Consider the following 26636-nt stretch of genomic DNA (forward strand, 5'->3'; position numbering starts at 1 on the left):
GCGTCGTCTCGTATGGTCTCGTGGAGCTTCTTCCTTGGAATTTCTCATCGCGGATTTCGCAAACGAGACTTTGATCTCGGAACCTTTGAATGGAGGACTCGCGATCGTACTTTGCAGCCTCGAAGAAGCTATAACGATTTTCAGAAAATTTCTTTTTAAAATATCTTTATTTACATGTAGCAATATTAAATGTTTGGAGTCGACTATGAGAATGCGGTTTGATAGAAATCTGTTCTTTTCTGAATTTCTTGCACTATTAATCTTGTTTCCTTTTTGCTTCAATTGAAGTAGAAAAAGAGAAAAGATGGGTGGTGTAGCAAGAAGTGCAGGTGAAAAGAACAGAACAGAACAGACCTATGGCTCGTATAAGCATGCGTTCTAACCTCTATTTTCAGCATTTCCAGGTGTTTGGAAAGAGGACATGTGCTTCCTGCTCAATTTTATTATTAATCGCAATTGTTTAGTAGGTTAACAGCTAAGCATTTACTTAAGATTAATTGCGCTCAGAATTAAGTTTTGTTATGATTAGAGTAAACTGTAAAAATATAAAGTAGGGAAAATTAAGCGAGTCTAGCGGTACAATTTATCCTGGAACTTAACGAATTAAAGTGATTGTGATCTGAAGAAATTGAAACAATGGCTGATACAAACGCTACGGAAACAATAATCAACGTGGAAAATGAGAAAAATCCGTATGCGTATCTCGAGAGAGACGATTTTACTTCTGAGAAGTACAAAATAGAAGTTCGCGGTCTGCCAAAATATTATGGAATTGGCGAATTCAAAAAGCTCCTGAATGAAAAGCTGGAATTGCAATCGTGCAAGGTAAAGCCGCTCAGGAAGACTCACAACAGTTGGTTGTATGTAAGCTTCAGAAGTGAGGAGTGCCGACAACGAGCAATATCCACTATAAATGGGATTTTGTGGAAAAACAGCACACTTACAGCACAGGTATTTTTAATCATTCCTCAAAGCAGGGTTCTTTCCATGAAATTAAATAAATTGTTTTAATACTTGTTCTTTTGGTTTAGATAGCTAAACCAGCTCCGGATCCTTTTGTGAAAAGAAAGTTGGAACAAGATTCTAGCAATAAACGTTTAAAGACTGACACTGAGGATCCAAACTGTTCTCCTAAGGATAGAATCAAATTCATTACTACTCCTTTGTGGAACATGCCATATCTAGATCAAGTAAGGATTTTATTGCATCCTTGTTGGAAAGTATCAAACCTCTGTTATTTTTAGCTGGAATTCAAACAGAAGGAAATGAGATCTATCCTGATCAAAATTGGTCAGAAAATGCTTACAGAAAGTAAATATTCACTAACAGAGTGGATAAATTCACAAAAAAAGTTATATGATGGATTACCTTGCAAACTGCAGAATATACTTTCAGTAGATGTTACCGAGGCTTATAGAAATAAATGCGAATTTACAGTCGGTGAGTATTTCTTATCAGATTTGATACGAAGATATAAAAATCTTCAAATCTTTGTCAAACTCAATTTACATTTTTTTTAATGATACAGGTAAAGACAGCGAACAGAGCAAAATTATAATTGGCTTTAGACTATCGACTTATGCCTCAGGTTCCACAGCAGTTGGACCTATTGACGATCTTTGTCACATTCCAGAAAACATGAAAATTGCTGTAAAAGTAAATTTCAATTGTCGATTTTTTTAGATGCCAGAGATGGATGGATGGAGTTTAGAATTTAAAATATGTTTATACATGTATAATTATTTTTTATACATATATAATTGTTGTTTCAGATACTAGAAACATTCATATGTGAGTCAAACTTAGAGCCTTTTAATCCAGTAGATCACAGTGGATACTGGAGACAAGTTACCGCTCGAGTTACTCGTGCCAATCATCTGATGTTAATAATAGGAATACACCCTCAAGATCTAAATACTGTTGAATTAGAAAAGTTAAAATCCGAGCTGAGAACATTTTTTGAAACTGGAGAAGGTGCCCAGGCTCATGTCACCTCGTTGTATTTTCAAACAATAGATAAGAAGTATGTATATAATGATGAAAAAGTATATTACATGTGTTAGTGCTTGTTTTCTAACAAGTGTAACACTGTGTCCAAAGTTCTAACTATGACACAGTGTTACATTGCTCGACACTGCAAAAAACTAAGTACAAGCATTTATAAAATATGTCAATGTCATCATAAACATATATTTTGAAAAGTTGAATAGCTGATATACGGGATCTACAATGCAGTCGTTATCGTTACAATGCGACGATTCAATCAGAAAAGAAAATATCAAAATATTATAAAGAGCAAACGCATAACTTTCTGCACTACAATGCTACAAGAAACAAGTATATATTTTTTAATTTATATAATTTTGTAGAAGTATTGGCGGTAAAAGTAGCGATACCTTACATCACATTAGCGGAACAGAATATATAGAAGAAACATTACTTGGAATGAAGTTTCGAATTTCACCTCAAGCATTTTTTCAAGTCAATACGTTGGGAGCGGAAGTCCTGTACAAGGCAGCGATTGATCTTGCCGAACCTACGCTAGATACGGCATTACTTGACGTATGTTGCGGTACCGGAACCATAGGTCTTTGCTTTTCGAAAGTATGATTAATTATTGTTGAAATTTTAAAGACTTATTATTGTAAATGTATATTGGGTTGTCAGAAAAGTCATGACGTATTTTTACTTTTTACATTATATATGTATATGTGTGTGTATATAATATATATATATATATATATATATATATATATATATATATTTAAAAATGCATCATGATTTCCGACAATCTAATATATTATTGCAAATTTATTATTGCAGCATTGCGGCGAAGTATTAGGGGTGGACATTATTCCTGACGCTATAAAAGACGCGAAAGAAAATGCTATCAAAAACAATATTAAAAATTGTGAATTTTTTGTTGGAAAGGCGGAGGACATTTTGTTGCCTGTCATTTATAGGACAACAAAATCCAATATTATTGCCATTGTAGATCCCCCACGAGCTGGCTTACGTAAGTTGTCATTACATAAATAACATTTAAAATGTCGACATTATAAAGAAATGTTAGCTTATCTGTTGACTTTTTCTAGATCAAAAAGCTTTATTGACATTACGTAAGTCAAAAAAGCTGGACAGATTGGTGTATATATCTTGTGATCCTCACGCTGCCACGAAAAATTTAATAGACTTAGCCCGACCTAGTTCCAAGCAATATCTTGGTGATCCTTTGGTACCGGTAAAGGCCATTGCGGTTGACATGTTTCCTCACACTAAACATTGCGAATTGATATTATGCCTTGAAAGGTTATCGAAGGCAATGAAATTAAACAAATAAACTATCCAACAAAATCTGGAATAAAGCTTAAAAGAAAACTTAAAAGAATATTTGTATATTCTTCCATTGTATGTGAGAGTGTATACATGTATATTAGAGTATTTTTAGAAAGTGGACACAGGTAGAAAATTGCTGATAAATTTTATCAACATTTTTGATAAAAAAAAAGAATGATTATATATATCGTGTTTCTTTAAAAAGAAAAATCAATAATTGTTTGTCCTCTTGGGTAAGTTATAATATAATTTGGATAAGTTATAATATGTCTGAATAATTATTTTATTTAATATTGTAATAATAATAATGATGTATATAAACATAGTTTAAATAGAACCTCAAATATTTTTATGTGCGTATTATTTAATATATTTGAATAAATTTCGTTTGAACGACTTAATGTAATATTTAAATGGAAATATTATAAAGAGATAATTATATAATAGTATTGGGATGACGCATGACTCTGTTTAGGAGCGGCTAACTAGTGTGGCAGATCCCGGGTTTTAATCCTCATCTCCCATATACCTAAGATAATAATAATAATAATAATTATAGTTTTTTGTTTGTCATTGAATTAGATGGAAAAAATAAATTAAATTTAGCCAAATAGATTACTAATTTAGTGGTCTCTAATATCAGAAAATTTTTAAAAATTATATATAATGGTAAAAAAAAAGAATTAATACATCGATATTATCTAGATATTTGCAGCACCTTAATTTTTACAGAATTTATGTTGCTGAGGATGTTAGCTTATATTATTTTCAGCGTAGGAAATAAAGATTTTTTCCATTACCTTTCAGCTTTATCGTATTTCGCAATTATAAAAAAAAGAAAAAAAAGGAGAAATAATGATGCAAGAGTTTCTGTTTCAAATCTTCTGAGTTACGTAAATGTCCGTTTATATCAGCGATGTTATGAAAATTTAATGATGTTATGAAAATTGTATATATAGGGTGGACAACATAGAACACAAATATCTCACTTAAAATTTTTGAAAATATGAAAAAATCAAAGAACAGTATTATTTGCTTGGAAGGAACAAATATTATAAGTAGAAAGTTTATCTCAAAGTCATATTTTTTGAGATTTTAAAATCACTTTTTTAAATGGGGAGAATTATTGATTTTTTTACATAACATAATTCTTTTAGTTATTCTATAAAGTATTAAAGTATGAGTTTAGTTATTCTATAAAGTATGAAAGTGTTAAAGTTATCAAGAAATTAATAGTTTACGAGATATTTTAGGTCAAAATATGCAAAAAACTGAAATACAAAATATCTCGTAAATTTTTGATAACTCTAGTACTTTTATGTAGAACGAGAGTTATATGTAAAAAAAGTATAATTTTATTTAAAAAAAGTAGATTAGTAATTTAGTAATCTCAAATAATATGATCTTTAGAAAAATTTTTTATTTATTATATTTTTTTGCTTTCAAACAAATAATGTTTTCCTCTGACATCTTTTATTATACTAGCAAAACAAGCGCGCGCTACGCGCGCGATACACGGCTTTTGATATTATAAATTACAAATTTACTCGATACACACATAATTCTTGATAACTGTCGCGATCTCCACGATGATGATAGCTCGCGAAGTAAGCACAGCGGGAGAACCAATCAGTATTACGGAAAAGCGTCAACAATAAATTTCGACTATCGATTTAACATGGACTTTTTTACATGGGATTATTAAAAATGAGTGAGATATCTATTAAGATGCTCAAATTATGTTGTCCACTTTGTATATATGTATATACATATACATTTCAAATACGTTTATCGATTAACATCAAGTAAGATAAAGAATAATAAATAAAAGGTAACTCGTAAAAATTTGAAATCGAAACTCACATGATTTAGGTTTATACCAAATTTTTCAATTTCAATTTGGTTGATATGCTTGAAGAGAGTCATTTAATGGATAGATTTTCAATCAATTATTACTTTATATAAGCAAGAAGAAAAGTAAGTATAAATAATTCCTTCCCGACGCGTGTGACGAATAAAAGAGACGGGACGGCGATATAGTCGCTGAGAAGAAGGGCTCAGAGGTATCCTTTTGGCGCGCCAAAAGAAACAGAAGAACAATCGAAGAGATCGAACGAGAATCGACTCGTCGTTCCTAGTACAATCGCAATCATGCGAATTTGTGCTACTGTACATTCTTGATCTTCACTTGTTTTTTTTTTTTACACTCAGGAAAAACACCGTTACAATCTCTTCGTGCTGCTGCAGCTAATTGCAAGTCGAGAAAATAATACGAAATTTTGCGCGCTCTCTTTCGGTCTTTAGGGATTGAGGAAAACTTGACGGCTGCTTGATCATTATCACTTCTTTTTGTAGCACGCGAGGGCATTGAAGTAACAAAGCCAGGGATCACTCTTGTGTCCGCGTCGTTTCAGATCCATCTGAAAATGAGGAAGAAAGGCAAACATGAATTATTACCATCGATACATTTACGTTAAATTGAAGCTATTAAATTTTCCTATGTGATATGTGATAAATGTTTTTGACTCTTTTAGATGATATTTTTTTATCATTTTCATCATTCACTTCCGATTTGATTCAATTTTTTTATTTATTGTGCCATAATTTGTACCATTTTTTCCTAGCATTTATCTCGTAAGCAGAATAATGTTATTATATTGCATTAATCTTATTAAATTTTTATTAAAATTAATATTGAAGAAAATTAAATATGCGTGCCATATTAATAAGTTTCTTGCAGAGTGGAGCTAAATGGAGCTTTTAAATCACGTTGTTGCATCTTACATCATAGAGTTTTTTTTTTATTATTTTTGCAAGAATACTTTATATTAACTTTTTGTAAAAATATATTTTTAACAGTGAAGTATAGATAATACTGTTTGCAGAGATATAAGTGAGATGTTAAAATAAGAATACGAACAAATATAGAAATGCTTAAATTGTTTGATAATGTAGCTCGAGATATTGAGATATTTTTAAAAATAGACTTGTTTAATAATCAATTTTGATTTTGTTACCATTTGATCATCCGCTATAGGGAAGATTTCCGAGTTGGCAGCTAGGAAACGATGCGTCGGTGGCTTGCTTACAACTTGCTTATAAGATGTGCTTCCAACTGAACTTGGTCCATGATCGACGGCCTTCTGTAGAGCTAGCAGAAATTGATCCAGTAATAGAGCCGCTCTTTTTGGCATTACCTGTAATAAAATCAAGATTAAAACGACTAAAAATCTAATTATTACTAATTAGTAAAATTCATACATTAAATTTTTATATTATTTTTATATTAACAAATAAAATCTCTTCAATTCAAGTACATTTTGCGAAATATCTTTTTAGATTACATTTCGATTTTTCATTAAAAAATGCAATTCCACTTGAAAACGTTGAAAACATTTTCAAAAATGTACAAAATGCATTTATTTACTAAGAAAACATATTGATATATTTTTTCCTCAAGTTTTTTCGATTTTTATCTCAAATTTTTTAATGTCTTTAATAATTCACAAAATAAGATACTACATGATTAAATTGCTTATTGCTGTTTAATTATTCTCGTATGTAATATAATTTTACAAAAAGTACAAAATGCAACTTGATTTATTTATGAAGTTCCGAAACACTCCTATTTACATCGTAGATAAGTTTCATAAAAGGTTTTTTTATAGGAATTCTTTATCAAGTCCGCTTTTGTTCATTCCGTTATATTTTCCGTGCACGTGCTGTAGTTTCTGACAAACATGCTAACAAAGTGTCGTGCAAAACGACAAAATGAGAACAAGTGATCGATAGTCTGTGAACTTATTTCCTCAATTTGTCTAATTGACAAATGCGTAAACGCGTGCATGAATTACCATTTAAGAAATTTAAATGAAAATTGTAGTTTGAATGGAAAAAAATTTACAATTATTATTTTGTTCACCATATTCAGGCGATGAAATGTAATTTATAATCTGAAAGATTGTGTGTGTGTGTGTGTGTGTGTGTGATTATACTATTACATACAAAATAAATTATTTTGTATAATACAATAACTCCATTTTATATTACATTTTTTCTTCTTTTTTCTTACTTTTAAGATAGAAAAATATTTATAATTTTTATTATAAATTTTTATTATAATTAAAAATTGTGTAAATATATGTATATAAGTTTTCTCTCTCTCTTTTCTCCTCGCTTTTTGTTCGAAATAGATGTTTTTCTTTATTTATGCTTAACCATAATAAATCTATTTTTAAATAACGCACATCTTCATTATCATTTTCTAGGTGCTAAACGGAAAGAACTGTACCGCAGAAGGTTAATTAGGAGATATCGAGGTTTTGGTGAGCCAGTCACTAGGCAAGGAATTCTCGAAAACGGAGAGAAAAAAATATCAGACGGTGTCTGTTCGCCGTGACGAAATCGACAGTTCCTTTGTCCTGTAAGTTAATACAAGAACGAAAGATAAATCGACGATAAAAATAACGAGCGCTCAAGAGAATTCAGACGAGATTAAAGATACGCCCCGATGTTTTTTACCTTTTAGGTATAACCTTTTAAGGATAACCAGAGCGAGAAAGAATTGATGTTACAAATTTCAGTATATATATAAAACAGTCGTTATCGAAATTATATTTTGATCGATCTTATAACGTTGCCAAAATTAAAAAAAGAAGACTTAAATCAATCATTTTAAGATGTTCTTTTTCCAAGGAAACAACAAGTATATGCAAAAAAGAGAAAAGTCACAAAGGTATTTCACATTTTTAATACTTTTGATATCTCTCGAAACCTTTTGATTACTATATATTTTAGAATAACGTTATAAGGTTCTATATTTTGCTTATTTCTTCAAGATTTATAATTTTGAAGTAAATAATAAAACTTAAATAATCTACTCTCTCTTTTAAGTGTAAGAAAAGCGAAACGTCCGAATGTTTCTTGGATGTTAAGGATAAAATAAAAAGAAAAGTAAACGAGAGAGTCTGCTTTTCTCCTTATAAAAAATTGAATTCAATACAATAATGGAAATTACAGATATCTTTAACTTTTTCCGCAACTCGACATTTTCGCGATCTATTCTGTATCGCTTTTCTCCGAGCTTGTGCTTTTCTTTGGTTTCTGCTTCTGTTTCGACGTTTGCGATCTCTCTTCTTTTTCTTCCAAAACGAATCACTGTATCAGCACGTCTGACATTATGTTACTTATCGTTCTTAACTCGGCAAATTTTGTAAACTATTATCGAGCCAACTTGATCCTCTTTTTCACCCGTCTTTTTTGTCTTGCGATCTCTTCATCGTTTTGTTGCAAAAGATTGATTTCTTTCTTTAATTAAATTATTTCGTCGTACGTTTCTTTCGCACTCTCTTTCACTTTATTCGCTGCCTTTTTGCTGTCGTATTGTAAATTGACATTTAATTTCTGCGGATGCATTCGTGCACATTTTTCGTAAGATTATAAAACAAATAATATTTGTTTCTAATGGATCGATCATATATTATAAAATCAGATTAATTCGTTATTAACTCGTACGCTTTCATATTTTTGCAACAAAATTACAATTTCCTGATTAATATAACGAAGCATTTACGAGAAGAGCCAACTGGATTATCTATATTACTATACATCAGACCCTCTGAAACTTGTGACGGTGCAGATCTAGTTAGCTCGTTCATTACATGCGTAGGTGTCGTTTATTAATCGGACAATTTTAGAGACGAGTCCGATACCCGCAACATTTTCTCTCTCGGAAGTTAAATTCTGTCCTCTCGGGCTAAATGAATAAACGTATTTTATTTTAAATGGACGTATCTACACAGAATTTCGATGCCAAAGCAATTTGGGCTAAAAAAATACTTCTAGATGAAGGGAAACATGGGAAATCTAGGACATCTTGTCCACATGTGTGTGCTTGAAATATTTATTGCAATTCTTGTCCGCAATTCTTGTCCGCTGCGTTGCGCAAAACCAAACATCAATATTGCCACGTATCTGTGTTCCACGCGCGCGCCGCAGTTTATTGAGGTAAACAATCATCATCTTGTAATACATTTCATTCATTTGTAGCATCTTGTGCGTACGCGTACACATTCATTATAGTTCCTTTCTGTCTTATTCATTTCGGTCGATTTCCCAAAGGATCGTGGGGACACTTCCTTCCTTTCATTACGTTCGCGACGTTTTACGGAAAATCGTGCCCACGCAATCGGGATTTAGTCCAATGAAGATTAGAGTAGCTCTTGTGAAAGAGCCTGAGAAACGTAAATCGCTTACCCGACGTAAAACACTACGTCTGATCTCCTCACGTGCGCACGGAAGAACTTCCTGCATTCAAATAGTACGGCATACCGTCCTCATTCATTCCTTCCGATTGAGACCCAGTTTTAAGTACGTAATGAAACTGTACACGATATTTTCCTCGGTTTCTCTATAAAGCCCTCATCCTAGTTCATTGATACCTGTGCTTTTAACTCTACGTCGTGCGACAAATATAGATTCGTAGCTGAAAGCCCTCTTAGTTCTATTTATAAATAAAAATGTAGAAGCTCATCGATACAGAAACAAATGAAAATTCGATAAAGATCGCAATGAGTAATTTAGCAAGGATGGCAGCATTTAATTCAACATTATTTGAACATTGATTGTATTTTGAGATTTAAAAAATTCATCAAAATCACGAAACATGTTTCCATTTTACGTCCTGGTCGTAAACATTAAATAACGTAAAATTTTTATTTTATGAACACACTTCATTAAGTAGACCAGTTAAAAATAATAAATGCAATATCAAGTCAAGTTTTTTACGAATGAGTTATTCCATGTTATGAATCGCAAACGTGTTAGTGATATACATGTATGTATACACACATATATAGGTCAATATAACAGATCCCTCCAATAAAAGCAAATAAATTGGCCATGAAAATGATATCATGTATTTTCTGACAGAGATTCAATTCTAGGCAAAAAAGCGACCAATCAAAAGTTAAATAGCGGAACGTCTTTAATTCGTGCGTAAAAATTGTAAACTTGAGCTGTGTTTAAATAATCCATATGTCCATTTTATATTTTCCAAGAGACATCATATACACCATGTACATCTGTATACAATTATATACAAGAAAAATTGCATACGTTGAATAATATGACTATTCGTTATCGCTAGCAATGGTAGACGTATTGCCGGTAAACGTATGTATTGTGATTTTGATGAATTTTTAAAATATAATAAATGTTTGAATGAATGTTGAATTAAGCGCTGCTATCGTCGTTGTGACCTTTATCGAATTTTTATTTTAATTTATAAAATTGTATTTGACAATCGAAATAATGAGTTTAACAACTGGGATTTGGGATTGGAATGATACTATTTAGTATTTCACGAACAATTCGTATTTAAACGGATTTTGGTAAATTTTCAATTGATAGAATCCTACACGCAAAGAACAATTTTGCTGAAATACAGATCTGAAAATAATTATGTTGAGCCATTTAAAAAATTGTATCGAATGTTTAACTTGGTTGCTAGAATATCAAAACTGTTTACAGTATTATTATCGTGCTTGGGCGTTCTACAAAATTATTTCGATGTTCCAACATAAAATTATTTTCTGATTTATATCTAGTTAAATTTTCTAGATGCTGCAGTAAAATTGTTCTTTCCGTGTAGCTCTACGGAATAACGTCAGTTACATTCAACAATGAAAATCTTGCTTTTCAGAAAACGTCGTTTCTCTTAAATTTATTCTGTCGCAGTTATTACGTAATATCATGTATGTAACATTGTGAACAGATTCATTACGTATTTCAATTTTATCGAGAAGAGTAAATGATGGAGTGGAACTCAACGTCAAAGAACATTTTGTAAAATTTAACTTCTCGGTTAGTAATGTAATTGAAATTCCGATAATTCCAATATTTCATTTAATTTTAACGTACTACTTACGAAGAATAAAAAAATCCTGCGATTAATATTAAATTGGTTTGGACAATGAATTTATTAGTCAAATTGAAAATGTAAAGAAATAATTTTACTACCAAATATTTTTCTTAAAATTATCGGTACTTGATTGAGATTTCTTAATTGAAATGTTTAATCCCGATTGAATTAGATGAGTAAATTAGATAGTTAGAAGTTAAAGGGATAAAGAGATTTAAATCTCTCTGTATATATTTGTTTATAGAGAAAAATACGAGGGGGAAAAACCGCTGAGGGTAGTAGGTGTACAGATTTTAGGAATTACTAGGCAAAAATTACTGGGCATTACGTAAAATTTTGGGCATTACTGGGCAGTAGTGTACACAATTTTGATCAGCGGTTTCCGCTTCGGGAAAATTCATTTACAGAAAAAAATATTTTATATTAGTTACGTGCAATTGTAAATGCTCTGGTTATTCAAAGTTACTCTATATTTGAAAATCGCCGAATATTCCACTTAACAGTGGCATGAGCAATTACATTTAGCGAAACAATTTTTAACGGGGAAAAAACACGTCGATAACCATTCGCAACAACGAGGAATGGAAGAGAAAAGAAAGTGGAAACGATCGGCCGCGGTTGCAACACCAGACTGGGCAATCAACGTTTAATTGCGACATTCATGGACGCTTAAAAGCATTATCGGCGGTGCAGAGTTTATTATTGTCACGTATACCAGACAAATGTCGAATTAAAGAGAAGGGAGAAAGAGAGGGAAAGAGAGAAATATACATTTCAATTTTTGAAATATACATTTTCAATTTTTTGTGAAGCGATTCATCATGAAGATATCTACCTACACATACGTGTGCATAAAAATATACATTTTTGAATGTATATGTCATGAAGCTGCGAAAGTTAGTACAAGCAAATTGATTTCTTTATTTTGCAGAAATATATATATATATTAATTTTTTTTTTTTTAATATTGCAATTAAAATTCTTATGAATGTTTTTACTGTAGCACATTTGACTTTTTACTACTATATTCCTAGAGCCGCGTTTATAAGATTTAGCCCAATGGCTTGTAATCTTCGAATGCTTCTTTTCTCTTCCCCTTCCCTCATAAACAGGAAATAATTAAATGACATATTTAATATTTATTAAAATATATTTGGGAACAAGGATAAATAATAAACATTTTTTTAAAGCGTCTCTTTCATTTCAGCGTAGGGCATTAGCTTCAAAATCTCATAGGTAAACGTGCTACTATATAGTAGCACAACGGTGATAAATGAAAATGCATTTGACTTTTAAAAATACATTTTTTTTTAGAAATAATAAAAGCCGAAAAAAGTTTAAATTCTGAGAATTAATTTTGATATATTATTTGGATGTAATAAACTCGAGAGAGAAAAAGTGAAAAAGCACTGCTGACGATGTATACTTGTTAAAACATAAAAGATTTACAATAATAAGTGGAGTATTAGATCGATATGTGAATAACAAGAAATGAAAAAAAGCTATGTTTTGAAGCGAATCTTCGTGCTTAATATTTTCATATCAATTATTAAATAAAATTTTTCAGTTTTATAAACTGCGTATCGATGATTATACAACTTATGATGCAATCGTAACTGAAGCTAGAATAATATCTCAAATTCATTCGAGCGTTAGATTTAATAATGTTGTTACAAGCATGAAAACTGTGAAAAACTTATTAAACTTATATCACAAGCTTAAAAAGATATGAAAAATTTATTAAACTTATAAAAAATTTATTTCTTGAAATTTATATTATATTTTTAAAGCATCGTGAAATAAATCTTTACACTGCAAAGCATTCGAGGCAATAATAACTATAATATACCTATTCAACGTTTGACAATAATTATCTCTGAGTGGCACACACATACAGTTTGTTAAATTAGTTTCACCAAATTTACTATAATAGCGTTTGGTTACTTTAGACACACGTATTGTATCATTTTGAACTATTCTGCCAAATTGATTTCTCGCCTGCTATAATCGCATTTGCTCTTTTACTCAAAGAAATTCCAATTATAATTGCAATTACGAAATTCCTTGGATTATTCTACCATTTCTCAAGCTCACTCACATTGTTCTCTAAGTAACATGTGCAAGCCGTGTCGTGAATGGATTTCATCAGGTATTAAGGTACGACAATTGTTAGAGACTAATGTTTCTTGCAAACATTAAATAAGAAATCTCAACATAGTGTTATAAACTTGGGTATTAGATTGGAAACAATTTCTCTCAGATGTTATTTAACTTTCATATAAATCGATAAAGCAAGTGTCCTTTCTCGATGTTTCGACGCATTATTATTAATTAATAATAAACGACGGTATTTCCAGACGCGAAAAAAATCACGTTATACATATGGTTTAAATTTAAATTTCAATAAAAGCAATGCAATAAAAGCTTAAAGGCTGCCTAAGGATCGAGTCATGATCGGAAATTGATTTCTTAACAAATTTTCTTAGACAAGTTTACATACGTATTCGTAATGCAATTTAATTTTGTCGCAAACTTATTTCAACTTGACGACATTTCTATCATCACAGGAGATAGGAGAGCGAAAAGATTAAAACCGCCGACGATGAGGTTGTCGGAAATAGAAAACTCGGAGTTAAACGCCCAATTTATATTTCGTAGGTTTGAGCGGTAAAAGACAAATATTGAAATAAAGCAATTTCTTGAACGAGAAACAGAAATTTAAAAAAAAGTAAGAAATAAAGAAAATGTCTGAATTATGAGTAAACAAAATGCATGAAGAAAAACATGTCATTTTTTGTAAATATTAGCGTTAAAAACACAACGTCGTTTGTTTTAAGAAAAAGAAAAAGAAATTTCACTTTTAATTTAAAGAATTTACACTGCTTTGTTATGAAAATTAGGAGTGCTTCTGTGGATGTCTGAAGAATACCATAATGAGCGGTATGATATATAAACAATTTTGTGCCTCTTGTATTAATAAATTATATTTAAAGCAAAATCTGCAATAAAAAAATTTAATAACATGCAGTTAACGATATCACTAAAAATATCTTTAAAATATAAAACATGTTGGAAACATTCGATTAAATTTTATACATCTATTCTGCGAATAAATTTGAAATTTCATGAGCACGTTTCTGGACTTTTATATGTATCTCTTTGAGAAGAAATTGAAGTAATCGTAAACGCTTAAGCTCCAATCTACATAGCAAATACGTCGAATATTAGAACAGTGCGAAAGAAGGTATAAGAAAAATATAGGAATGGTGCTTTTTTAAATTCTAATTCATTTTTTTACTGATATTATTGGGAACAAAAGATAGGAAAGTGATATGTATACATGTGTATATATAAAATGTTAATTATTTACCAATACCGTGTATGACATTACTGTAGACTTCAGAGAGAAGTATAACGAAGCTTTAAAAGATTGCGAAAATTGCGATGAAGTTTTAAACCCAAAGAAGAAAGGCAAAAAGTTTTTGCTTAGAAATCGTGTCTCAAACGCGAGATTCGACGAGACTGAAGTATTGCCTTAATAGACAAAGTAATAAAGCAAGTTAAACTTTGTAGCTACTTCGCGTAGCGACATCATTAAGCTTATAGAATATTCCAATATATGAAAGTGCTCTTACATAATCTGAGAAAGTAGTGCTTTATGGTAATATTATAATAACATCTGTTGAAACAAATAATCTTATTATATTAATCTATTATGTTAATAACATAGCAGTTTGTGGGTTGTTGTATAACGAAAATGCGATGCGATGACGCTAATTAATATTTTATTTTTAACAACAAATCTGTTGGCTGCGTTTCACGGCGTGGGCGCGAAAAAGTATCGAGTGAATCTGTAACTTAACTAAAATACACGTGCCTAGCCCGTAACCGCACATACTACGAACGAAAGTGAAAACTCGCAACTCTTGTTCGGTTGATCGATGAATAGTTTATCAACTTTTTAATGTCGGAAAATAAATGTTAATAAAAAAAAACACTTTATAACGAGATAGCTAATAATAAATCATAATACCGCGTAATTACGTTCGTGCGAGCACGAAAGTTAAGGTAGATATACCTTTTAGATAAAATGTATCGAATTCTTAAGAAAGGAAGCATAAAACGATCCAATTTCGATTGATGTAAAGGCACTCGTGTCCTCGTGCGCGTTTCGGCATTTCTCACGTTCGTTTTAAAATTTTATTCCAATCCGAAGTAAGACCTCTCAAAGATATTCCTTTACGATTCCTGATGCACGCATTACTATTTATATAGCTCATGTATATACATATGTTGCACATATGCCCGCTTAAAAATTGAAATACATTTATTTGAGGTGAAAACTCTCGCGAAGGGTGATCGTTTCATCGTATAATTGTAGCGACTTTCTTAAAAAAAAAAAAGAAAAAAAGAAAAGAAAGATCCCTAACTTAATATTGAGCACTTAACAATGTAAATATAATTTAACACATGTCTTACATTTATATTGTTAAGTGTTAAATTTTAATGTGGATGTAACGTAAGATCCTGCGCACAATAGAGAAATATTAGAGGAATTGAAATTTTAAAATCAGTTTTGTTAACGAATATTAAATGTAACGCACAATGGATACAAGTGAAACGAACGACGTAATAAAAATGTGTCGTACAAGATGCAACATAACTTATTATTTATCCGTAGTATTTATTGAGGAAACTGATTCTAAAATTTTAATTTCTATTCTCAATATCTTACATTTCAACGCAACAAAGGCAAATACAAGAGATTTGCGAAGCAAGCAGCATATTGAAATGATTACAAAAGAAAGAAAGCAAGTAGGAATTATACGTAGAAAATAAAATAAAATTAAAATTAAAATATCATGCTGCAGCAAACGAAAGCTGAGTTAACAAAATTAGAAAAATGAAATATAATAACTAAAATATGATGAAAGTTGAGTTTACAAAAAAAATAAAGAGAAACAAGCAGCTAAAATATGAATAACTATAATGTAGATGATAAAATAAACAACTAGCAAATGAACAAAAACAGAGAGAAAGAGAGAGACGTCTCTCCGAATCTCTCCGGTGAAATAACCATAAACATATTTACGATCGTCTCCAAGTCGTCAATTCCAGGTCAGAATCAATGACATTACCGATGCAATAACGCGATCGCCGAATAATATTTTATCGGCGTTTCAGCGTTTTCCCTTCGAGATGCTCGATCTCCCCCGCAAAACGAGATGGACTTAACGATGATTAGAGTCATGTTTGGACGAACGTTAGTGCTCCGCCGCTACGGCCGGACAAACACATAGCGGCGATCCAAGAAAACCACGTAGGATCGGTCGATTTCTGGACAAATTGTGTAACTGTTCCTAGGCCGACGTATTAATCCCGATGAAACGCCGGACCGCGATTAACGATCAGTGGCGCATGGAGATAAAATTTATTATCGCGCCAATGAGACGCGACACCTCTCTGCTGCGTCATCGCCTATCCTTCGTCGCGCGGCGCTACGTCGAGATGACAATTAATTGAAACGCATTCGGGCAACGAATTCGGGTTGACCGACATCGAAATCAAAACGTTACAAAACTTGCAGATCACGCGTAGGCGCGCGTCCGTGTGTCCTCCCGCACACGCGCGCATGCGGAAACACATTTGATCTCGCGCGTCCGATGCGAAATGAATATTAGAGTGCCATCCGTGTCAGATCCGTCTGTTGGAACTCCATGTCACTCCGCGTGAATTTTTTGCGAGAACTTTTTCCAATTTGAAACGAGGCAATTTGAAGAATGTGATGCAATAAAAAAATAAAAAAAAAAAACAAAAAAAACGCGTTGCGTTTAGGTCGCCGCGAGCACGTAAAATTCACATAAATTACGCACTTTGGGCGTAATTTCTCTTTATGTCTTCTGTGATATGCGCGACGCATCGAACGGGCATCGCACACGTGGAACGCATCGCGCAAATTGTTCCGGGAATAGCGGGATTGGATATCGCGAGATTCAACTCGATAGATACTCGCGGGTCAGCCTCCAAGACGGCGAGAAGTCTTGGATCGCGATGACGAAGACGTGAAAATATGCATATTCATTTTTCAAATGCGCGCAACGTGGGGTGGGAGACTTCAATGCCTGAAATATAACCCGGCGTCTTCGGTTGCACTCATTCGTCTATTTAGCACCCGCGGGCTCTTCACCTCACCTCCCCTTTCCTCGTCCCGCCGGCTATTGTCACCCTCCTTCGGGATACTGATAAGTGTGCGATTCAAAGCGAGAATAAGGGGTTATACGTTTCGCGACGTAACTCGGAAACAATACGGTGGGACTTCGGCTGAAATAGCGGAACAACGGGGAGGTCGCGGGTCTGACACTATCGAGTTTGCTATAACTACCAAGTGCACAATCTCGTGTGTGATAACCTCCGCTATGAATAAATATTAACAAACAATAATCTGGATGTGAGTCTTGAAATTTTCTAAATCAAAAATTACAAATATAATTATTAAAAGTCCAAAAAACGCAGATATATCTTTTAATTGAATAAGATGATGTACGCAAAAGTGATCTGCGCCTTTGGACTCTCGATAGCCTTATTTGTAATTCTTTATTTTGAATAAATATTATTTGGCTGCTTACAAAAATATATATATTTTTTTGTATATATGCATCTCTGTTATATTAATGTAATTATACTATATAATAATTTATCTTATATTATTGATGTATATAAAGGAGCAAGTTGCCTTTGTAGATATCATGTGTGGGCACATTGAGAAAACTAATTCTAAAATTTCAATTTCTATTCCAAATATTTAATATTCCTCTATTGTGCGCAGGGCCTCGAGCTTAAATTTAGGTGATTACTTATAGATGTTATTTTTTTATAAATAACATCGTGAGTATAATAAATATTTCACAACTTTAATTCAATAATCACTCGAACAACATATTGATGAATGTAAACATTAAATTTTCAATTTGAAATATTGATTATTATCAAAGTTATCGTATGAAATGTAATGAGGTGCCAGCTTCTCTTTTATGCATACAATAAATTATGCATCAATATGTATATCAATATAAATGAGGAATTATTATTGTATAATATCGTATGAAAGCCATTTGCTTTGAGAAACTTTTACGTTAACTCTCAACCGCTATCGTTAAGCCAATTTTACTAGCGAGCGTGGATATTTTAGAAAGCATGCATGAGAAATACGCAATGCATTGTTATACTTCTAAAATTTCCGCGTGATAAATTCTCGCACAACTGTAGGAAGGATGTCTTACATCCGTGGATATCCGCACCGATCGGTATCTTCATGCATACTGTCGGCAACGAGGTCGACAACGTAAATACGTCGCGTCTACTTTATAGAAAATGCAATTCTTCTGTCACGAAAATGCGTCGTTTAATCATTTCAAAATTTTCACGTTTATTTTCACGTATTTTTGACGCGCTGTGACATTAGCAGGATACATTTCAATAAGTCACGCGCGATTTAATTAACTTGCTACGCAGGCTAAAATAAATAACTTGGCGCTTGTTACGACGAACTAATTAAATATGATTTATATTAATTAGAGATATCTAGAGTATCTACCTGTCGCGCATTTAAGTATTCATTAACAAAGGCGATATAAGAGAGCAACAGATCTATGTTGCTCTTTTATGTTGCTCTTGGTTGCATTTACGTTTAAAATGTATTAATTAATTCCAATTTTGTCTTTATATGTACATATCAAAAAATTTTTTTATTTTTTTTTACTTTTTACAGCTTTATTAAGGATCTAATAAAAATAGATTACATAAGTATATGTTTAACAGAACAAAAATACCGAAGACTAATTTGGATGGTGAAATTATGCAGATTAATAGCTAATTTTCCATGAATCTCTCTCATGAACTTTTCGCGGCCTTGCAGTAAAGCATAAGTTGGAGTACAAGTAATTTTAATAGATAACATGTACAAACGTAACACAGATTTTTAAAAGATGAATTAATTATGAATAGAAGATATTGCATTATATTAAAATAGCTTCGAGAATCAATTATTTCTTTTTAAATAGTTATGTAATTTTTATTATTTATTTCTATACATACATACATATGTATAAGCGTACGTGTATTATTTAACAATAAAAAGTAAATGTTATCAATAAAAAAATTAAATACATTTATATTTCAAGTAATAATAAAACTTCATGGAAAAATAACGTAAAAAAGTGTTGATATAAATTTCAATTTTTAATTATAAAGAGTAATGTAAAGATAATTAAAATTATTAAATATACTGTAACTTATTGACATGCATAAGCGAATGATCGGAATAATGGCAGTAAAAAGGTAATTAAATGTTCCATTTTTAACAAAGGCTCGAGAAAAGAAACGTAGACGTTCAATAAAATTCATTCCTTTATTACGTAAAAATATAAATTTATACTACGTTATTTCTTTTTCTAGCTTTTTATTTGATATAATTTTCTTCATGCATACAATATTAGTTTTAATAAATAATCAATAAAGGATTAAAAACGATTTTAAAGATTCAATATTAGAAATTCGACATCGAGTTTTTGCGTGTTGCCAAAAGTAAATTATTTAAACAAGATTAACGGGAATTTCATTCCATATCTCTAAATTTTCACGTATGGATTTTTCAAAATTAATATTTAATGCGTTCTTTCATTTCCAAAATGTCAGTAGTAAATTTTTCTGTAAGGATCTAAAATTCAAATCTCGAATATATGACCTTTTTCAGGACTGAGTAACAAAAATTTCAAATACGAAATACTGGTATTCTTTCGATTTGAAGTATAAAATGGAAGTTGTAAAATTGTATTTTGTATTTTGTAATTTAAATACTAAGATTGCCAGTATTTTGTATTTTGCATTTGAAATACTTTTTGTCCAGCCCTGATCTTTTTACGCATAGCTTCGTCTTATTTTTAACGAATTTCTCAATATTATTATAAGAGATGATAATTATACTTTATTAACTTTATTTAACTTTTCGATTTGCAGCAACATTATCGCAGTGTCGTTGACGCGAGCGACTGGACGAAATTAATACACATCCAGGGAATTCGTTGACACTCCTCGAAACGAGAGCTAATCGAGAAGGCGATCACGGAAATGAAGCGCCGACAAAGTTGCGCGACAATGTGTCTCCGTCTAAACAGAGGATCGTAAGTCGTAGCCGATTAAATTAACGAAGCGCGATTATTAGCAGGTAATGGAAACGTCGTCTGAGAAGTTAATAATTTCACGGTAAGTGGGACGAGGCGTTCGTAGTTCGTCGTTAGAACGACGATGCAGTGTCGCAATCAACTCTGCTCGAGTTTCTTCGATCTTTCGAAGGTAGCCTCGCGCAAACTGTTTTCCCAGTGAATGTAACTTGTATATGAGTATGCGCGAACAATTAGCCGCGCTCAGAGCGTTTTGGTCAATCGAGTGTGAAAAATCCGCGATTAATTAACGCGAAACGTTATGAGACGTATGACTAAAGAGTTAAGAGAATATTACAGAGTTTAGTCCGGAACGTGTCGTTGCTTTCCCTAATTATAAGAAATTAAATAGCGATTATCTCATCCCTCAGCTAATCTTGATGATATTAAATTATGAACAAAAGCAGAAGAGACAATATGTTCGAGCATCGCGTCAAAGTAGGAGGAAATAAAAATAAATCACTACATAAATGCAAAATAACATAACATTAATATTATAATTTTCTACTGATAGTATAATAACTGTTACGCTTGTTATATTACGTTTAAATGGGAAATATTTGTTAAGTGAAAATTATATCATTAATGTTATGTTACAATTAGTTAATGTTTATTAGGTAAACACTGCAAAATCTCAATGCTGCCGAAACGTTGAGAGAGAGACAGAGAGAGAGAGAGAAGAGAGAGAGAGAGAGAGAGAGAGAGAGAGAGAGGATATGAATCAAGAGCCTTATCAAGAACGTAATTGCAAATAAGCAAATAATTGCAAGCGGAACAATTTTGTAATCTCTAAAAAAACTGCGTAAATATAATTCTTAAATACGACTTGCGTCAAATTAAATTTTTGTTACGGAGCAAATTAACGTACTTTCACTTACGGAGCAGTAAAATTTAATATATCCTTTAATTTTTATCCTTCAATAAATATATTACTGCGATAATAACATTATGCACTAAAGAAATAGGTATTCTTAGAGAAAAAGAAAACTTTTAATAACAGTATTAACAGGATAAGGAATCAACGAATCGTGAGAAAATTATACAACTGAAGGTTCGATGGTTCTCAACTGACTCTTTTTCTCTTCATGATGTTTTGCTCGTCACCTGAACAACCGAACCTTATTCGCCGTAAAAATACACAAATATTCGATATTCGGTAATATGGGTAAAAAAAAAACGAATACACCGGATGTAAATAAATAGACGTGAAAAGAATCGTAACGAATAGTAAATAGCTTGTACATCATATTTGGAATATATTCTGTTTCAGCAGACGCAAAATCATATTTATATTTTGGCAGATAATATTTTAATAATTCAAAAACTTATCCATCAGGTATAATGAGACGTATCGTTTTTCGTTTTTTTTTTTTAAATAAAATGAAGCTCACAACTATCATTCAAAATATTATTCTCAAGACTGGGCAAAAAGTATTTAAAATACAAAGTACAACTTGTACTTTGAATTTCAAATCGAAAGATTGCCAATATTTTGTACTTGGCAATTCAAATAATAAGATTGCCAGTATTTTGTATGTTGTATAAAACTTTTAGATACTTTTTGACTTTTGACTTTACTACGAACGATGTAAGTATGGCATTTGGACCGGTAAAAGGGTTAACCTCAGTAGCCGAGGTAAATTCACCGAAATGGCCTAGAATGCGGTCTATGGTATGGTGTAGGATGTGATCGTAAAATTTACAAATTGCCAATTCTCGTGCGTCAAAGTGCCGCGTCACGATCCCATAAACTCAACATTTCGCCTGTTAAACTGACTTTACATTGACTCTCGCGCACAACGACTCTTCGAGCGTGCGATTACCCGTAATTAAGGATCGAACATGCGAAAAACTGATGTAGGGGCGCGAGTATCCGAAAAAATATATTTATTTATCGATTTACTTTCCCGCGGCAAGAAATCCAATAGATATCGTAATAAGGAAATTTGAGAAGCGTCAATCAAGAGAAAAATAATGATCATCGGATATAGAGAAAGAGAGAGGGAAAGCCAGAAGCGGCAGTCAGAATAGATGCGATTCATAAGCGAACGCCAGATTAGCCGGTGTCCTCTTGAACTCGAATTCATGTCATAACGTAACGCAATTAAAAGGAAAAACAGGAGGTTGCCTTTTTCCAAATATAGACGAAGAAAAGGAAAAAAATTGCCAACAAGAAGTTACATTTGATGGATTTCGCGCACAATTGCTCTCTTTTTGTTTGATACGTTTTTTCCTTTTTTTTTTTTTTTTTTTTTTTAGAGAAATTGAAAGAAACAGTGTTTTGTATTATTGAACGTTTTTTATGAACGACATATTTGAGTTCGTCTCTTTTTCTACAGTCGCGCGTTACAATGTGGTCAGGTTCTTTTTCATTTTCTGTTTCTCCTACAGTGAAAACCCGATCGTATCTCAACCTCATCGTAGCTTCTCGTGAAATTTTATTTTTTTATTTTTTTTTTACTTTCTTTTCATTAACTATTCTGTGCAATGTTTACAGAATGAAGGAGTTTGAATTGTGAAAAATGAGAAGAGCCATAAAAATAATAACCATGAATAACAATATGTTTTTCTATGTCTCCGCTCACGCATTTGTGTAGTTTGAGTAATACAGTGTCCGAAAATATTTTATTCCCTCTTCGGATTACAATAATATTTTCGAATAATTATGACCAAAAAAGGGAAAAAAATAAAACTTTTATTTTCCTAATTAAATAAATTAAACAATTTCAGTTTTTTTTTTATCTTCCCGGTTGCTCTTTCGCAACAAAAAGTTGAAATTTTTACACCTCAATTTCGTGTGTATATTTATATCATTTTATAAAAATTTTTAATTTAATGAACTATTATTACTGTATTAATAAAAATGTGAATACTTGAATATTTTGCATCAAAGATTTTTCGTACGATAAATATGAAAAAATAAGTTTCTAACACAAGCTTCTAGATTATCGTGTTAAACAGTTTTCCAAGTTTCAATAATTGTTTTGATAAATTCATTGCAGTCATTACGCTATATCGAATAAATCCAATATTTCTTGACTGCATAATTATAAAAATTTCTTTGTTTACACGTACGTGGAAATGGGGATGGTGAATTAACATTAAACGTGTGAGATTTTCAAGTGTTCTCGAGAAAATGTAAACAACTGCGAAAAAGATTTTTGAAAATAACAGAGCGAGTCAAGCTATAACATAACTTTGACAGAGTATTATTTTAGACAAGCATTAGGGAAGACAGTAAATTAATAACGAACGCACACAAATTACGTAATTTTCAATTGCGTCACAGGAATCAAACAAGAGAAGTCAAGATCCTTCTTTTCGCGCCAAATAAACGCGTATGAAATTTTGTAACTTTATTTTTATACACTATTATACATATATTCCGGAACTTTCAAGATTTTACAATTACTTGAAACATTTTAGAAAGCCAATACGTCCGCATATCGACGAAACGAGAAACAGAATTTTGGCCGAAGCACCGATTAGATACCTCTGTTATTGAAACGCTTTAAGAAAATTAAACACAAAGATAGAGAAAAATAAACATAACAATTTTGAGCAGGAAATGTCTAATCTTACACAGTTGGAAAGACAACGTGACACTCGCGAGTCGCGCGATTTCGAACTGGTCGAGCTGGTATCGGAAGATCTCCCGGCGCGGGGTTAAAATGATTCGGAATGATCAACGTTTCTTTACTCACCGGATCGTTGTGTTTGGGCAAGTAATCGGGATAGTCGACATTGACGATATCGTCGCCCGTGGTGCTCCTCTTCCCTACGGCACATCCAAAACTACCGGTGATTATCAGTACCATAGTCACCACGACCAACGAAACGAAGCTGATGCCCATATTAACAATCGCGCGTTCCTGAATCCTCTCGCCCCGGATGTTACGTAGTGTCGTTACCGCGCCGATGAGGCCACCTCGACTTACAACATGCGGCGATGGTTCCAGGAAGGAGAATCGGTTCGCGCAACGATATCCGGTCGCGCAAGAGGCGTCCTTGATCAGCCGAGGATCAGCTCAGATATACGGATGCCGGAAGACGAGGACGTCTCTCCGTCGTGTCTCCGAAGCGTCTGCTCGAAGTGCTCGATCTCGGTCGATCGGGCGCGACGTGGCGTTCCTCGAGGTGACGCCGATCCCTCGACCCGGAGCTGGGAGCACCGACCGCCACTGGGGGTGTCGGGACTTAGGCGAAGCTGAAGGACGTATGTCGGGGGGATGCAATGTGACGCTGGCGGTGGCCAGCCACGATCCTATATACTTCTCTCTGCACGCGTGGTCGGCATCACGCAGGCGCCGGTACTTATCCGACGACGCGGCGCGCGTATAAGAAACGTTAAGAACCGCCGCGCGCGAGGACCGCGTGCTCACTTCGAGGGTGTCCTCTCTACACTGTTGCGCTTCCGCCGCGCAAGTACGCTCAAGTTGAGCGAGGGGGGTAAGTCGGGGGTGACTTGCTTCTGCTCATCTTCCTCAATAAGACTACAGTCCGCCTGTTTTCTCAAGAATATGTACGGCTTGCATGAAATTTAATGAAGTTGGAAATCGCGCGAGTAGCGCAAGTTGCCCGCTCGCTCCCTCGTAATGGATGATAATTAAAAGTTTTCTTTTTTAAAAAATACTAATGGATTTACGGATTATCTCTGTGTTTTGATCTGTCGTTAATGCCAACGTTTCGTGAACAATTTCCTTTTTCTTTGTCTCGAGTCGCTTTGAAGGAATGTCTTGTATAAAGTTAGTCAGATGAAAAAATGTCGAATAGGAGGGAGTTGTACTTCCTTCACTCCTTTAACTTCAAGCTGCATTCTGAATTTGCGTTCTGCGAACTTTTTTACTAAATTCGGCACAATGCGAATGAAACGTTCCTTCTTTTTGATATTTTAATACGGAAAAATAAGTATCAAATCAACAATTCATTGTTTTATATGTAAGCAAGAACATAAAATTTTCTCGGAAGAGCTTAAAAAGAGAAGTAAAATTTCTTCATGTAAGCAAATTGTGTTTGTTTAACATTACAAATTTTTCCAAGATTTTATATTCTTGGAAGAATTTGTAATGTTGATGCTTGCATATGAAACAATGACGTGTTGATTTGTTACCATTTTTTTCCTGTAAACGCAAACGCCTACACGATAAAACGTTGATCAAGCTAATATCATGCTTGCACATTTATTAATATTTCAATGTTAATAAATTCACAAGCATGATACTAAGAGCTTGATAAACATGGAATAAAATCAATATTATCCTCTTTTCTTGAGAAAATAAAGCGCGTATTTCATTATATTTTGAAATTGATCTGTAAGTATTGAGTTTACAATCGAAATCACAATTGAAGCTAATCGAAAGAAAATTGAAGAACAAGTTATTAGATTTGTTTTTCCTGAAAAAAAAAGGGTAAGCCGAAGTAGCAAATAGGTATAGGTCGTCATTGATGATGACAAATAATTCCAGCATGCTACCTGGGAAATAGAAACGTTTTCAAAGTTTATGACTTTTGTGCTTTCGAGAGAAATAAAAATTTCATCGCAAAAATGAAATGTTTTGATTCCATCTTCTTTGAGAAAATGAATCTTTGAAACTTTACCTTGAACCTTTGATGCTTTAAAACAGAATTCTGCGTTTTTCTTTATATGTAACCTATTACATGAAACAGCTGCTATTTTTATTTAAGAAGTTACGTAAATATCACAGCGAATCACGCAAGACGGGTTATCCGAGTTGAAATTTCACGTGAGACCCTCTTTAATTTATAGTTCGCATTTCAACAGGTACGTATGGATTTCTGACGGTTTAACAGCTGGGGGAGTAGCGACGTCGGGCTGGGAACAAAGTCGATGATTGAGTGGAGGAGATAATTCTAGAGATGAAAGTTCCGTTTCTATCTCTGGTGTTATAATTCTTTTTATTTTTCATGAAATTATAGATTTTATAGAATTATTTGTAACTGTTAAACTACGCATTTTCAGCTCTGTTAAGTAGATTAAAATTAATAAACTATTAAAAGACACTCGAACGTGAAGCAAAACGAAATTTTATTAGAGACGAATTGTATCGTGCGTAGGCTGGCGTGATTATTATTTAATTGAATAATTGAAAAAGTATGTTTAGATCCACGATATTTATATAATTAATTTTCAATTAATTTAA

The 26636-nt window shown here is 32.6% G+C and overlaps 2 protein-coding genes across 2 annotated transcripts; one reads left to right on the forward strand and one right to left on the reverse strand.

The window, feature by feature from the left end:
• Positions 1–69: 69 nt before the first annotated feature.
• LOC105199921 (tRNA (uracil-5-)-methyltransferase homolog A) lies at positions 70–3508 on the forward strand. Its single transcript, XM_011167244.3, has 8 exons — positions 70–951; positions 1032–1190; positions 1245–1440; positions 1529–1656; positions 1773–2023; positions 2370–2604; positions 2824–3016; positions 3096–3508. Exons 1-8 carry the CDS (start codon positions 637–639, stop codon positions 3338–3340), a joined length of 1722 nt encoding a protein of 573 aa, XP_011165546.1. The 5' UTR covers positions 70–636; the 3' UTR covers positions 3341–3508.
• A 1284-nt stretch (positions 3509–4792) lies between these two features.
• Positions 4793–24864, reverse strand: LOC105199922. Its single transcript, XM_011167245.3, has 3 exons — positions 24180–24864; positions 6354–6533; positions 4793–5756 (listed from the first exon to the last, which is right to left on the reverse strand). The coding sequence occupies exons 1-3, from the start codon at positions 24327–24329 to the stop codon at positions 5676–5678; spliced, it is 411 nt and encodes a 136-aa protein (XP_011165547.1). The 5' UTR covers positions 24330–24864; the 3' UTR covers positions 4793–5675.
• Between the last annotated feature and the right edge of the window lie 1772 nt (positions 24865–26636).

The sequence above is a fragment of the Solenopsis invicta genome, chromosome 7 (assembly GCF_016802725.1).
Source record: "Solenopsis invicta isolate M01_SB chromosome 7, UNIL_Sinv_3.0, whole genome shotgun sequence".
Classification (NCBI taxonomy): Eukaryota; Metazoa; Arthropoda; class Insecta; order Hymenoptera; family Formicidae; genus Solenopsis; species Solenopsis invicta.